This window comes from Malania oleifera, chromosome 4 (genome assembly GCF_029873635.1).
Source record: "Malania oleifera isolate guangnan ecotype guangnan chromosome 4, ASM2987363v1, whole genome shotgun sequence".
Taxonomy (NCBI): Eukaryota; Viridiplantae; Streptophyta; class Magnoliopsida; order Santalales; family Ximeniaceae; genus Malania; species Malania oleifera.
The window spans coordinates 95,473,504-95,490,875 of NC_080420.1; the positions used below are offsets into that span (position 1 = coordinate 95,473,504).

The 17,372-nt window shown below is 35.1% G+C and overlaps 1 protein-coding gene across 1 annotated transcript; it reads right to left on the minus strand.

The window, feature by feature from the left end:
• Nucleotides 1-14,416: 14,416 nt before the first annotated feature.
• Nucleotides 14,417-15,677, minus strand: LOC131154216 (uncharacterized). Its single transcript, XM_058106836.1, has one exon. It carries the CDS (start codon nt 15,538-15,540, stop codon nt 14,974-14,976), a length of 567 nt encoding a protein of 188 aa, XP_057962819.1. The 5' UTR covers nt 15,541-15,677; the 3' UTR covers nt 14,417-14,973.
• Between the last annotated feature and the right edge of the window lie 1,695 nt (nt 15,678-17,372).

The window sequence follows — 17,372 nt, forward strand, 5'->3', positions numbered from 1 at the left end:
AGAGACTCTCTTAAGACATTAAAACATTTTAAACTTGGAGTTTTCATGCTTTTCTTTTGTTTTGTTCATCTTGACTTTGAGCTTCAAATTCTCTGATCTTTTAGCAAGTCCTTTTTTATATTCATGCTCTTATGTTATTCAAGCTTTCATATTCCTTTTCCATGGAGTCTTACAATTAGCTTTTGTATTCATTTGAACTTGAGTTTAATGACTTGATTCCTGAAGTTTCATCACTTGCAACAAAGCATGTTAAGTGACCTTTCATTTTTTATCATCAAAACAAGATTAGTTAATCATGTTAGGCCAACACTTCCTAAACAACCTCTCGGTAGTTGAAACCATCGACGGTTTCTCTGAAGTCTCTAAAATCGTCGATGGTTTGGCCCTTAAAATGCTCTTGGTAGTTTTCACCATCGACAGTTTCCTAGGACTCCCTAAAACTGTCGAAGGTTTAGTCTTGTGCCAAACCTATTTCCTCTTTTCTCTCCTTTCTCTTTTCTTTTTCTTTTTCCTTTAATTTTCTTGGTTCGAGTTCCTACATTTTCTAATCAAGTTTCTCCGCCATTACTTTATTCCTACGATCCTCAAAGTAAAGAATTTTATCGAGGTTAGTAATCCTCTTCCCAATCTACATCTAATTCCTCACCCCCCCCCCCCCCCTTTTTGAATCTAACTCCAACTCTTTAATCAAACTCTTCCTTCTCTTCCCATTAGCTACCCTATGAAACAATCTATAATTATGATCCCCTTCTATAGTCCAATGAACCCTAGATTTTTTTATGCTAACTCCTTTCTTCCCTTAACAAAATCAATTCCAGCTTATTACAAAGGTGGACCTCCTTCTCCCTATTTTCCTCTCCCAACAAGCCATACTGATCCAATACATCCAACCTTATTAAATAATTCAAACGCTATTTTTATACTCCTTGACTTTCCTAAACTCCTCTTCATTCTAATTCTTAAACTTGTCTTTTCAAACATAAACTTATTTATTAACTTAAAACCTTCCTAATTTTGTACATGACACTCCTCCACCAATCCCAATTTTTAACATAAAAGGAAGGGTGGGCCAACCATATGTTTTTGAACCTAAATGGAGTGAGGCCTCATTGGACAACATTGAAATTCAAAAGGATTGGGATATGATCAAAAGTGAGTTTGACCAACACCTATCGCACAATGTTTGAGAACAACTCTTCTCAATCATTCCTAAAAGGGAATATATCTATATAGGATGAAGCTCTTTCCATTGAGGCCACCCTAGTAAAAAAAATATTATTTAAAGGCACATCCCTAAAACTACACTCTCAAAAAAAAAAAAATCAAATATTTTTATCCTACTATTCACCCTAGAGACCCCCAACTTCTCCCTCAAAGTACGCGTAATACTGAAATCACCCCCACCGCCAAGTGGAGATGACATGATTACGCGCCGAAACTGCGTAATTGGACGTCTTAACCCGGGTTTTACGGCTTATGTTTTTAATTAAATGTCCAATTATGTCTAATATTTTAAAAAAGTGTCGAATTTAGTATTCTTGAGTTTCATTGCACAATTTATGAATTTTTTGTAATTTTTTGTTGCAGGAAAAGTCCCGGGAACCAAAACCAACATTTGTTCGTATTTCATGCATAACTTTTCCGTCCGAGCTCTGATCGAGACGATTCAAATTTTTGGAGAAATAGGAAAGGATTATCTACAACTTTTGTGTTTTGATATTTGTGAGATACGGCCCCCAGAAGAGCAGAATTTGCGATGAACAGAGAGCAAATAAAATGAAAAAAAATAATATATATATATATATATGAAAGGGAATTTGATGTGACCCGGCCATGCATGGCCGGGTTGGGTTAGCTAATCAGGGTAGGGCACTACAATGTTCTTTTAAAAGGAACCCGAGCGCAGCCCTCTTCATCCTCTTCATCCTCTTCATCTTCTTTTTCTCTTAGTTAGTTTTTTTTTCTTGTCTTTCTTTCCCGCTGGCCTCTCCTTCCTGCTCCTCTGTTCTTCCTCACACCAGCCCCTACACCAACTCCTACCCGCAACCCCTGCTTCCCGCTGCAACTCCTACCCAGCAGAGCCACGGCCAGCCTCCCTCCATCTTCACCCTGCTACAGCCCGCACAGCAGCAGCTCCTCTGTTGTCTGCTCCAGATTTTCAGCCCTCCAGCAGCCTCCACGGCCAGCCAGAGCAGCTCCCAAGCAGCAGCAACAGCAGGCCACAGCAGCTCCCTCTCCTCTGTTTCTCACGGCCTGCCATGGCCGTCCTTCCCTGCTCTCTCTTTTCCCTTCTTTCTTTTAATTATTTATTTATTTTTGTTAAGACTTTAAGTATTGCATAAAGTTCAGATTTTTTTAGTTTATTTGAAATTTCTTTTAAGATTGAATATTGTTAAGCATTTAACTCTTGTTGAATTTTTTTTCCATTAAACTAGTTCTTGGTGGTTTTAATTAGTCCTTTAAATTAAGTTCAGTTCGAAAAAAAAAAAAAAAAAAAAGACAGAAAAAAAATATTGTTTAGTTTTGAGGTTTTCCAAGTTTTAATTTTTTTTTTCTCTTTATTTTGAAATTCAATTTAGATTAGGATTGGTTCGATTCAAGTTCGTATTTTTCTCATGTTTCGGTATCTTTAAGTGTTAGGTTTGTTTTATTTTGATGCCTTTCGTTTTATTGATGCAATGAGCCACCATGAAATTAATTTAACCCGAAAAGTGTGTATTGTTAGCATGAGTGGCTAAGTTCGGTAACTCGGGTTGTGGGTCGATGTCGTTTGCGTTCCATGGTTTATTAGTTATCTTATGATATCATTGTTAAACTTTTATTTGGTTAAAACCGAAAATTGAAGGAAGCGTTGATAAATCGCTAGCTCTTGCTTCTTTTTTTGTTGTTGACGTTAGGCACATCAAAACCTTGAGTTAATCTAGGATTTTAGTCAACTTATTTTTACATAAAAATTCGGTTGATGCGTAATAAGAGTTTTTATTTTCTTCCGTTTGGATGTGGCCAATTTACTCGATCTTTAGTGACAAAATTTCATCTTATTAATGCCTTGATTGGATTAACAAGAGGAGGAATAAGGCCTAGGAAATTAGTAAACGGTGGAAGCAAACAGACGTTGAACCCGTAACCCGAGTGTTTGGTAAAATTTGTTTAGTTTTGGTTGCTTTATTAGATTTACATTTTTGCAAAATTGATAAAATTTCAGTTTCATTTTGATAGTTTACTCAAGCTTCTCTCACTTTGTTTACTGTTTTCAAAATCGTAAAAGACCAAAAAGATTTTCAACCCACATTTTACTGCAACAGGATTTCGCTAAACTTGCATAAACACTTTGATACTCAGTGGTCCCTGTGGAATACGATCCTGGACTCATCCTTGATACAACTTGACACTTCTGCACTTGGAAGCATAACTCAGAACGAGTCAACAAGGTCCATACAAAATGGCCAATCCTTTAAAAAAAAATATTATTACACTGAGAAGAATGAATGGGACCATATACAGAAGCAAACCACCAAAACCCAACACCCTTAATATAGAGACCCAAAAAATTTAAAAAATGAGAAAATAAAAGAAAAGAGGATTGTTGGTTTTGTAACGACCTACTTAAATATTCATATAATACAACATAATTAATAACAAAGTTAACCTGAACCCGTGGGTATAGGGGACACCTGTCATACATAGCGGAAACCTAAGCAGTAGTAAATTTAAATCACATTTTCATAACCATAAAATCCAAATACCAGAGTCAACTACATTCCCAAATATCTGTGTTTATATACAATCTCCAAAAATATAGAATATATTCATATCTAGGAACCCACCACACCAATCCATGGCTCCTAAATCAAAAACTTACCCTCCTAGCAGGGTAGAACTCCACTATCTCAATGGCGGCCTCGATCCGCCAGTCCTCCTAGCTTTCCTAAAAATTATTTAAGTTCAGGGGTGAGACACTTCTTAGTAAGGGAAAATAAACTAAATACAGTTATGTGGCAAAATGAACATTTAATGCAATTATACATATACGGTACATTTCATATATTTGTAAACATTCATCATAACATGCTGAATAATCATATACTTTCGTATTTTCTAATAAATCATTTCGTTCATAAAATGTCTATTATAGCTGATAATACTGAAAACATACTCAGGATGAATAGCTAGCTGATGTCATGTATTACCCCCCATAACGGGTTGTGTAGCCTGAAGGTGAGACCTAACAATGGCTAGCCAACCACTGCCGAGTCAAAAATATATATGTAAATATGATGGGCCCACCACACCCTGGTCTAGACTGCCAGATGGACGTCTACAACTCTACACTGAAAGCCACATCGACTATCCATCTCCCACCCCCTCGTGGGGTGGTTAGCACCAATCTGAACATAGATATCTTATCTATATAGCTACAGTACTGTGCTCCTGAAACTGAACTAAACTAACATCCGGGTTCTGATAACATATAATACATGATAATATAGTGTTTAACATAAAGCAATTGATAGCATTTTCTATAATTTCATAAATACGGCCTCGCGTCGAACATTTCATAAATACGATCTTGCGCCAATCATTTCATAAATATGGCCTCGCGCCGAATATTTCATAAATACGGCCTCGCACCGAACATTTCATAAATACCATTCTGAATAAATAAATCAATTATCATGTATTTTCAAAATCATAATGTACTGTATTATTTCATAATTCTTGAAAACATGCTTTACTCGTAAAATTGCTATAACATAATACTTGTCACGTAAAATAATGTCCATGCCATACAATGCTGAGTAAAATCATACATTTCATTCTAAAATTACATTTCTTGTATAACAGCAGTATTTTCCCAAATATGTATTTTCTCAATAATATTCAAATATATCACATGCTTTCTTGAAAATTAATTTGCTGATAAATAATACTAATTTGCATGAAAAATTAACTGCTTTAGTTTATTCCCTTACCTGACACTGGAGAGAAACCCCCTAAAAATTCTGGTCCTGCACTCGCAGGCCTCCCCGTTCAACTCCCTAAAAACAATAACTCTCAGAACTAAACTTCAGTATTTTCACGTGAGTATCATTTCCTATAACTGTGAAAAGATCAAATTTGGCATAAAAAGTCCTACCTCAACTTAGGGATAAACTTCAACTTGCTTCCACCAACAATCCGCTCCGGCAGATTTGAAGAGAACTTCCCTAGGAGCGTCGTGGTGGCCTCAGATCTTCGATTCGGCGAACGACGAAGATGAAATCAAAGATAGAGGAGAGAGAAACCGTAGGGAGAGAGAGAGAGAGAGAGAGAGAGAGAGTGAGTGATTTCTGATTTTTTTTCTGCATTAAAATCGAGTTTCACACTATTTATACTAGGGGTTTCGTCGACGAGCCACGTCACCTCATCGACGAGGTCAATAGGCAATTCGTCGACAAACTCTCCCCTTTGTCGACGAAATTCAGAGTGGCCCAAAAATTCCCTCGGTATCTTCTTGTCAATGAAATTCACCTTCGTCGACGAGCTCATAATGTTGTGCTCCCTTTTCCTTGTTTCCATTTTCTACTCTCTTAATTATTTAAATACTATTATACTTCAGGTCATTACAGGTTTGGTATAGACCAAACCGTCGACAGTTTTGGTGACGGTGCAAAAAAATCATCAACGGTTATATGTTTACCGCGGTCCGGTTACAAGTAAAACAGTAAAAATGGCAGGTTAAAAACCTAAACCGTCGACTATTTTGTGAAGGGTGCAAAAAATCGTCGATGGTTTTGTCTACAATGTTGATTTTAAAGGGATCCTATGAGCATTTGGTTAAAATAAAAACATAATTTCTCTCTCTCTCTCTCTCTCTCTCTCTCTCTCTCTCTCTCTCTCTCTCTCTCTCTCTCTCTCTCTCTCTCTCCTTCTATCTCCTGTGGAACCCTCCCTTCTCTCTTCAATTTCTCTCTGATTATAGTCTAATTTGACAATTAGGAACCACCACGAGGATCTAGGGGTGATTCTTTACAACTTAATCGGAACATATTTTTGGTTTGGGGTTTCCAGGCACCACTCCAAAGCTGAGGTAAGGATGTTAAATGTTGGTATTTAATTGATTTAATGGAGTGTTTGGGTCTAGAGATATTAAATGATAAATATTATGGGAATGAGTTGATTGAACTGGGGGATAATTCGATTTCAAGGTTTGGAGTTCGAACTCCATGGGCGTGGATTTTGGATTTTTATCAGGCCTCTCAATAAGTAGGTAAGGGGAATAAATTATAACAGCTATTTTGAGAAATGAACTGGATGATTTAAATTATGTGAAAATGAAATATAATGTTTTTCTTGTGATTATTATGATTTGAAAATCAGATAAAAATTGTGTAACATGAGTAATATGATATGACTGATTTATACTAGGAAAGTATTTGAAACTAGGATATGTGTTTTGCATTGAGAAATGAGACTATGATATATATATATATTGAAATGTTTTATATAGAAATGAAATTATGGTAAACCCAGTTATGTTTTTTATACATATTTGTGAATGATATGAGATTTTTATATGGAAACAATGAAAAGTGGAATACAAAATTGTTTTATAGAGAAATGATGAAATGTGATATACAGATGTGTATTTTACTAGGAAATGATGGAATATGACATATAGAAATGTTTCATATGATAAACAAGGAAAAATGGAATATCGATATGTTTTTATTAAGAAATGATGATGTACGTGAAATGCACATATGTGTTTTTATACTGAAATGCTGAATTGAAATTTATACAGACATGAAATGAAATGTATACAAAAATGATGAGAATTATACAAAAATGATAGAATGACACAGAAATGATATGAATCATACTGTTATGATGAGATATAAAGATATAATGAAATGTGAATATGGAAATGTTAAAATGAGAACCCTGATGGACTATAGTTGTACAGAGAGCATGGTAACATTGCTAGCATGGTTATAGTGCAACCACACATCTGGTGCAGAGTGTGGCGAGACAGTCCAATGGATCTGTGAAGGTTTGTGTTGCCCCCTTGGGGTTCGGACCAGGGTTGGGTTGTAACGACCTGAAATTTCATACCATTTTTTAAAAATATATACTATAAATTACCTTACTCTGATACCCCTGTAATGATTACTAGAAAATACTTATGCAGCGAAAAACAAAAAATTATACAACCATATACACAATACGAGAATTCAGTATATCCCCAAAATATAAATACATAATTACACATCATCCCAACATTTTCTACCCAAAAACTCATGAATGCTACTAAAAAATACAACCCCCTGATAACACTTTCCCTATAGACGACCTCTCTACCTGCGAGCCTGAACTACTCGTCTAGTTGGATCACCTAAAAAATGTTAAATTACTAGAACGAGACAATTCTCAGTAAGAAGAAATATGCTATTACTAGTGTGTGGCAACTGATTTTACATAAATAATTTATTGAAAAATAACTGAACTGAGATGTCACATAAAATATAATATTGTGTAATTCATACCTACGTGGCTTAAAATACATTTGTAATATCTGAGTTTTCTATTTAATCATACTTCTAGTATTATAATATATCTATTGTTATGTATGTATGTGTGTGTTTATATATATATATATATATATATATATATATATATATATATATATATAAAACTTTGAACACAACCCTAGAAATCTATATGTCATGATTTAACCCCTCATGACAGGGTTGTGCGGCCCGTAAGTGGGACTTAACTCTGATTAGCCCATGAGGATAACTCAACTGATACTCGACCAATCCTCAGTCCGGCCTTACTACAATCTCTCCAAAGGCTTGGTACCGAAATATTTCATTAGGGTCTGATACTATATAATACTAATATATAATTATCTTTCTATTTCATCATGATTCCAAAATAACCATAATACTATAAATCTGATCTGTAAATACTGTATTATCTGACTGAAATAATTGTATATCTGATCTGTATTATCTGACTGAATAAACTATAATATCTAAGTGTTATGATTTTTTAATTCTGGAAATCATGGTATTTTGTAAATACTATAAAATATTTGTCTGTAAAATATTTTTCTGTAAAATGTTTGTCTGTAAAATATCTGTCTGCATAATATCTGTCTATAAAATATCTATTTGTATAATATATGTCTGTATATACACTGTAATTTATAATTCTATAAAATTTGGTAAAATATATTTCTGTGCCAAAAATACTGTAAATCATGGTATTCTGAAAAACTATATAAACTCTGTACTGAACAAATATCTACTCAGGCCACACAATTAATAAAACTCATGTTCTGAAATCTATAAAACTATAAAATTTATACCATGTATCTTAATAAACAAATACTATAATTTACTAATAAAATTTTTGAATTTACTAGCATAGCATATTTCCCTTACCTAACAAACTAAGCTCGTCTGCTAACTTGCTAACTTACACCCATGGCGTCCATAATTCCATAATCCTAAAATTACACACACATACACACACACACACACACACACACACACACACATATATATATATATATATATCCCTGTCAAACAACTGAATTTCCCAAAATAGTTTCATACTCACATTTCCTGAATTATAAACTATTTATCACTTACCTGGGTCCCTGAGGAAAACATGCACTGAAAACCTAGCCTGCCTGCCATGTATATACCAACCCTGAATTATACAAAATCCCAATTTCTCAATTTAACCTCAGGAATGCATTCACATCTAAGCTTATACCTTAAATAAATTAATAATCAAACTAAAACACTCAAATAACACTCTTACCTCAGTTTTGGGATGGTGCCCCAAAACCCCAAACTGAAATTTTACTCCGCCTATGTTATAGAGAATCTTCTTAGGAATCCTGTAGTGATTCCTGATTGCTGAAACGAGGCTTAACGGAGCAGAATTTGTAGAGAAAAGGGAAGGGGTTTCGTGGGTTGAGAGAGAGAGAAGAGAGAAATGAATTTAACAAAATAAAAGAGCTCGTAAGATCTTATATTCTTAGCACTGTCTCAGAAAACCGTCGCCAGTTTCCTTGGCTTCTCAGAAAATCATCGTTGATTTTCCATTAATCGGCTCCAAATTTTACAATTTTACCTTTACCTAGCTACGATAAAAACCCAAAACTGTCGCCGGTTTTCGGGCTCCTTCAGAAAATCATCGCCGGTTTTCTTCTGCCTTAGCCAAAAATCCATTTTTCCATTTTATTTTGTTATTATAATTTCTGTGTCACTAGATGGGTATGCCATTCGTACTATAGACACGTTCCCCCTTGATTTAACCGAGTAGGCCAACCGTGGTTAAGTCCAACTTTCGGGCCGCACAACCCGGTCATGGAGGGAAGTATCACGATGAGGTGGGAATATCCTCAGGATGGTTACTCATTACAGACATGATAATGAATAGCCATGAGTTACAGACACTTAAGGGATTCTATGCTGGTGGAAACTCATGAGCCAGAATGTGAAAGTGAGAAATGAGAAGCCATGGGTTACAGACACGTTGTTAAATATACTAGAGGAAACCCATTAGCTAGAATGTGAAAATGAATATGAGGAATGAAAAAGTATGAATTTAAAGATGAGATAAGAAAATATATCAATATGATTCGAGAAAGATGAAATATGGAAATATATGAACATGATTTGAGAAATGAAAGTATATGTATATGATTATGAGAAATGATAGGTTATGATTAAGAGTATAAGAAAGGATATCAAAGATAATGAAACTATGTTTTATATCTATATGATTATGAGTACATATCTGTATATTTTCTCAGATGATATAATCATTTAAATGAGTGTATTATAATATAACTAAACTCATACTGTCACACATTGTGAATAATTTATTCCATCTTATTGAGAGGTGTCTCACCTAGAAATTTAAACTTTACAAGAAATCAAGACCGGCGAGTAGATAGAGCTCTGAGATAGAGGGGAGTTGGTACCCTGGTAGTCAAGGTAAGTGTTTTGGACTAGGGATGTATGATTCCTTAGAGTATGTTATGGATTTTTTTGGGGATGTGAATGGATGTATAGAACTCTAGTTATTTGTATTCAGGATTGTATGTAAATATTGACTTCCACTGTGAGGTGTATTCGTATATGATGGACTGATTACCCAATACCCTGCTTTGGGTCAAGTTGTTTTGATATATGGTATCAAAGTTTTTTTATTTAATAGAGGTTGATTATTATTGTGTTTTATTGAAAAAAAAAAATGGTAGAAAAATCGGGTCGTCACACTTAATCTCTAGCAAGAATGGTAAAGAAAGGATACTAATATACATTCCTTTAATAGATAAATTCTAATGTCCCTCAAAGCACTAATTGAACTCCCCCCCCCCCCCCCCCCAAAGCCCTTGAAAAAGGGAAAATGGCCCACTCTTTAAACCTTGAGTCCCAAATGATCCTAAAAAACTAAGTACCAATCTCCTCTAATTTCGTCTCTTGCAAAAACGAAATATCAGAGCTAATTCCATTAACAAATCCCTAACAATCCTTCTCTTCCTAAAACCCATAGGTGTCTAACATTATATGATAGAACTTTCATTGAGGAACATCCTTGACCCTTGAATCCACCCCCTTTATCATAGTTGACCAAGAAAGCTACTCTACCCAACTCCCTACTCAATGTTTTAGTTTCTCTTTTCTCCTGGACCCCTTTAATACAAGTTCTAACCTCATCTCTAGAAGGACTCTTGAATTTAAGGCCTAAATAAATTAAAAGATTTTGGGTTGCCCTTTTGGTTTTCTCTTTCAACCCAAAAAAAAGTTTATAGTTTTGAGCATCTTCTTATTTTCTATTTCCTTGTGACTTATAGGTAATTCTCAAATAATATGACTAGACACAGGGATGAAGAAGCTTGAGTATTTCAATGCATCCTTGCTTTGATCTGAAGTATCAATTTCAAGTTCTTTGCTCATAACTAAGGAATTAGAGCAAGACTTGGCCAAACTAGAAGAAGATTTAATGATAAGGAAAGGTTGTTTCTCATTAAAATCCTTGCATCCTCTATGCATTAGACTCCTAAAGGAAGGATCATACGATGTTTGCTAAATAGAGAAGCCTCTAAACTTCTAACTTAAATGCCTTTCTCAACCTCTTTTGTAAATTCACCTTCTTTTTCACTTTGTTCTCCTCCTCCTTCCCTTCTTAGGTTCTCAATTAAAAGCTCGTCTTCCTCGAAATCATGGGAAGATAACGATTCTTCCTCATCGTATTTGGCTTTCCAGAGACATCCCTTCCTTTACTTTTCTCTTACCATGCATGCCTTCCTCCAGCTTCCTCATCACTTGATCATACATATGATAGCCTTCACAAGGTTTGGTTCGAAATACCTATATCATGGCCCTTGCTCATCTTCATTTATGTTCCTTCAATTGAAGACCTCCTCCTCCCTTATCCTTCTTCTATAGTTTCTAGCTCTTGAACTTGTGACCTCCTCAATTCATTGTCTCTGTGGGCCAAAAAAAATATGTTCCTTGAAGAAGATGACTCCTAGCTATTTATTTGGCCCTAAGCTTGTAGTTGAATAAGCCCAAATTCAACTCCTGTAGTGAATGAAGGTTCCTATTGGCTTCATTCGGACCCGTATGTTCTAGCCCAACTTTTAATGTTTGGTTGTATATTGTGATTTGGGACACCATAACCCCACTTTCTTTGGCCATCTCACCTAAAATTTGGCATTTCTAAAATCCTCCACACCCATAATTCCCAAAAACCACCACCCAAGATCCCCTCCCTTGCTAATTGCATTGACTTTGGCATGGAAATCCTCCACAAATCCTTTCACTTTCAAAAAAATTTCCTTCCCAAATTTTATCCCTAGAATTTGTGCCCAGAATTCCCCTTTCTCTAGTTTTCTTGAGCATTACCTAATGCTATGACAAGTTGATTGCATTGAAGTATGCTTGCCAAACCACAATCTATACATACACAAGGAAAATATATCATCTTCAAGCTTGTTTTCTATAGCCCAAGACTCCTTGTTTCTCTCTATTATACCACCCCTTACTCCCCCAAAAAAAATTTTAGCCTATTGTCCCTCATCTTTTTAAATGAATATAGATTGAATAGCACCTCAATCTGGATATTTCTCTAGAAAACGGCCCTTCCACTGGGCACCGTCGGATCACTAAGGTTGACTTTCGTCCCTGCTCGACGGGTGGGTCTTGCAATCAAGCTTCATTCTGCCTTTGCACTCGAGGGCCAATCTCCGTCCGACCCGATGAAACCTTTGTACGCCTCCGTCACCTTTTGAGAGGCCTACGCCCCATAGAAACTTGTCTACTTGATACTGTCCCTTGATCGATAGGTCCTGACACAAGGTTAGAATTCTAACTCTTCCAGAGTGGTATCTCACTTATGGCTCCCCCCCCCCGAGGGACGGAAAGAGGCCTTCTTCGCCCTCGACCTAAGCTCTACAGGAAAGGCCCAAAGCCAATCCCAGGGAACAGTGAAACTTTGTAGGAACCTCCTGAAATGATTTGCTTGCATTCTAACCATAAACTTTAATCCATGGGATTAAAGTTTTTTGAATTGGAATGTTCAAACTTCCGCAACAAGCCACCTTCTTTCATCCAATGAGAGAGAGAAACGAAAAACCCATTGTGTGTGTTCTCTATGCTTTTTGAAAAAAAAAAATTGTCCTTAAAGAAAGAAATTTTCTTATTGCTTATGAAAAGATAGCTTTCCTATAATCGCCAAAATCATGGAGTCTAAAATTTTTATAAAAATAAAGAATACTTGAAATTTTTAGAGTATTTTGTCATGTTTCTTTGGAAGCCATAGATTTGGTTATTATTGGCGAGCAACTAGGTTGCCTTTGTCATTTTTAATGGATGAAAACGTAGGACTATTGAGTTGTGGAAACCCCTTTTTTTTTTTTCTCTAATTTCCAAATAATTACAAAAATATCTTCTATTTCCCTTTTTTATATGACCTTCTCTTTTAACCATAGGTGCTGGGTCTAATTGTGTCTCAATGTGTTGCGAGTCTTTCTAAAAATTAAATGGTATAAACTATTCAACTCAGATGATCTACTTTGAACAACTCACTATTTCTAATAATTCAGCTACTGCAATTCCCAACAATTTTACTCTATTGAGGTGTGGAAACCCTTTTTTTTTTTTTTCTAATTTCCAAATATTTACAAAAATATCTTCTATTTCCCTTTTTTATATGACCTTCTCTTTTAACCATAGGTGTTGGGTCTAATTGTGTCTCAATGTGTTGAAAAATTAAATGGTATAAGCTATTCAACTCAAACGATCTACTTTGAACAACTCACTATTTCTAATAATTCAGCTACTGCTATTCCCAACAATTTTATTCTATAAAATCTGGTCACATCTGCAAAAATGTCAAAAAGAAAATATTTTATCTATTTTAATAATATTTTTTAGCATGATAATTTCTATTCCCAACAATTTTACTCTATTGAGTTGTGGAAACCCCCTTTTTTTTTTTTCTAATTTCCAAATAATTACAAAAATTTCCCTTTTTTATATGACCTTCTCTTTTAACCATAGGTGTTGGGTCTAATTGTGCCTCAATGTATAGAAAAATTAAATGGTATATAAAAACGTCAAAAAGAAAATATTTTATCTATTTCAATAATATTTTTTAGCATGATAATTTCTATTCCCAACAATTTTACTCTATTGAGTTGTGGAAACCCCTTTTTTTTTTTTTCTAATTTCCAAATAATTACAAAAATTTCCCTTTTTTATATGACCTTCTCTTTTAACCATAGGTGTTGGGTCTAATTGTGCCTCAATGTGTTGAAAAATTAAATGGTATATTATAAAGCTATTCAACTCAGACGATCTACTTTGAACAACTCACTATTTCTAATAATTCAGCTACTGCTATTCCCAACAATTTTACTCTATAAAATCTGGTCTCATCTGCAAAAACGTCAAAAAGAAAATATTTTATCTATTTTAATAATATTTTTTAGCATGATAATTTCTGTTCCCTTCAGACAGGAAGTATTTTCAAATTTAGAAGAAAACATTGCCACTGATTTTAAGATGAGGGCAGAACATTTTTTTGAAAAAAGTTTTTTTTTTTTAAAAAAAAAAAAGGGGGGGGGGGTGTGGAACACCAAAATCTAATTTGATCTCATATCATTAGTTAATTTTTATTTATTTATAATCCCATTAAAACAAAGATATTTAATATAAAAAATATAATACAAATAAATTTATTTCTTATTTTTCTTTCTTCATTTTTTTTTTTTTTCCAACTAAAAGATTGTTTAGCCAAAATCTGCCCCATTAAACCTCTTGACTCGGGAAAATCTCAAAAACCCATTTCAGGCTACCGTAATAATAATCCAACAGTACAAGGGAAAAAGAATAAAAGAGAAGAATTAAAAGCATAAAACTGCCCAATATTATAATTTATAATGAAAAAGAATTAGCACACTGGCCGTCCATTCACATACTTGATCAACCGTGTTTCCTCCCTCCCCAGAAAACTATTAAACAAACTAATAAATAACCCCAGATCTGAATCTCAATTCCCTTTTCCCCCTGATACATTACAATCTGTTCTCTCTCATCCCTTCCCCCCAAATCAATCCACATCAAACCCAACAAATCAATTCAAGATTTTAGGAAAAATCCCATATACTACAGCTAGCTAATCGCAGAATGAAACCAATTAAATCAAGAACTCAAAGAATGAACAAACAGAACCATAAAACCTACATAGGCTTGATCTTTCACCCACTTAGACCTGAATAGGCCACGGCCAGTCCTTCAGATCCTCCTCCTGCACCTTCGCACTCCTCTTCATGGAATTAATCCCTCAGCCCCATCGCGTTCCATTTAAGAATAGTACTTCAAGAAGAAAGCCAGAGTCAGCACCACTCATAAAACAGAGGCTTGATCTTTCACCCACTTAGACCTGAAAAGGCCACGGCACTTAGACCTGAAAAGGCCACGGCCAGTCCTTCAGATCCTCCTCTTGCACCTTCGCACTCCTCTTCATGGGATTGATCCCCTCAGCCCCGTCGCGTTCCATGTAAGAATAGTACTTCAAGAAGAAAGCCAGAGTCAGCACCACCCACTCCAAGAAGAATATCAGAACACAGAGCCCGCCGGCCAATTTCAGTATCACAGTGCCGTCTTCTTCCCTAACGTACGACTTCAAGTACCCCAGAAAATTACTAGTCCTCGTGAAGATGAGCACCGCCACCGATCCCTGAAAGATCGCGGTGAGAACTGTGGTCACCATGTGCGCCCCGTACCACCGGTTGGTCCCGGCAGAGGCGGCGGCACAGCCGGAGATTGCGCCTACGATCGTGAGGATGTGGAGGAGGATTAGAAAGAAGCCGCCGACAGAGGGCACGAGGCGGAGGGAGATGGTGAGGAAGATGCAGCTCGAGGCTGCGCCCAAGAGAATGTAGTTGCAGAAGAGGAAAACTTTGTGGGTGTGGTGGTAAGATTGGGTTGCTCCGGACGGTGGATTGTTGATTGTGGAGATACCCATTTGGGGAATTTTTCGGATCCCGGCGACTGGGTTGTGGATTCCGGCGACTGAGGGAGAGGCAGGGGGACAGGGTTTTTTCTGTTGATTTGTATTTGCTGAGAGTTGAGAGAGACTGCGGAGCTTGGAACTGGGAAAGATTGTGGGGAAAATGAGAGGCGGCATGGGGAAGAAATAGAGAGACAGCAACGGTCATGTTGACCTTTGAAATGTGACCGTTGAGGGGAAGGAAAGGGGCGGTGGGTGAGGTGTCAAATGTTAACGGCTAGTTTTGCTTACTTTAAGTCGGATTTACAAAATAATGATGCTTCCTAATGTGCAAATAGATGCACCTCAGACACTACTGTCATTTTTCCTTTAGTAAAAGCAGTTTTGGTACCTTATAGCTGTGCAGATATTTTTTTCAAAATTATCGTTGTTAATATTTTAAAAAGAATTACACTTTCTTACCATCACATAAGGGCAAGACATCTTGCCCATCCAATTTTGAATAATTGAGGATGCCTTTTGAGTAGAAAAATGGTCTTTGGATCAATTAATTCATTTTTAAAATATTTGTTAGTGAGTACTATTGTCATATATTTATAAGATATTGACATAGCAAAGGAAAAATTATTAGTGTTTGCATAGAAATAGAAGAAAAGTGATATGAATAGGTAAGAGAGACAAATAAAAAACAAATTTAACTGTGAAAGGACAGATATTTTGCTGTTGTTATTGTTGTTGTATTTTATTTTATTGGTTTAAAGACTGAGTTAATAAATTGGCCCATATTCTAGTTGGGTCTCATGTTCGAGTTCTGATTGTGAATTTGGATGTGTTCAAATTTGAATTTGGAACTGCATATGGATTTGTAAAATTGGATTTGATTGGCTAATAAAATGGAAAAAATAAATAAAACCAAAACCCAAAAAAATAAGAAATTAAAGTGAAAGAGGTTACATTTGGTTTGTACTTGAAAATCCGATCGAGTCAATTTTAAAATTGAATTTTTTTTTAAATGTTTAATAACTTTGAACATTTTTAAATGGTGCAATCCTAATTTGAATTTTTTTCTTGTATTTTCATATTGAATCAACTGTGATTGAAAATCAAGAAATTGAATTTAAGTCAATTGAAATCTCGGATTCTAAAATCTAGTTTTGTTGATAATTAAATTTGACACTTTCTTTTGAAAATTTTAACATTTTCCCAATTTAGAAATTTTGAAATGGATTTTTCAACTCACGATCATTTTCTATTAAATGAAATAAAATACAAGGTAGGAAGAAAAGAAAAAGAAAATGTTAACATATTTAGTCTCAAAATTTCTTTAAAAGAAAATAAAACACAAACCATTCATAAATTGCTTGAACAAAATGAGGTGTCAACATGTACCATCATTAAAGATCATCACTAACACATTTAAATTTTAGGGCATTGGCATAAAAGTATTATTAACCCCTAGAAAGTGTTACAAATAACAAAGTGGTATCCAAATGTTACGAATAACCCATAATCAATGAGTGTTTTGAGATGCATCACTAAAAGTATACACTTTAGTGATAGAATCATTTGTTATGCATAAGTACCTATTGCTAATAGACTTTAGTTTTTTATTTGAATAGTTAAAGAAATATGATGGACGAAATATGTTGATAATAGTTAAAAGGCATTTCTTTTGCAACTCCTAGAAGAGTATTGCTAAAAGAAGGTTAGCAAAATCATTAAAAATGTGGTGAGTTAATTTACATTTATTAACTTACCTTTATTTATACTTACACACACATACACATATGCACCCACGAGGGGATGATGTATATAACTTTAGAATATATGCACACTAGAATTAATAG

Coding starts and splice junctions, on each gene's coding strand:
- LOC131154216 (XM_058106836.1), bottom strand. CDS start 15,540: ATGGGTATCTCCACAATCAACAATCCACCGTCCGGAGCAACCCAATCT.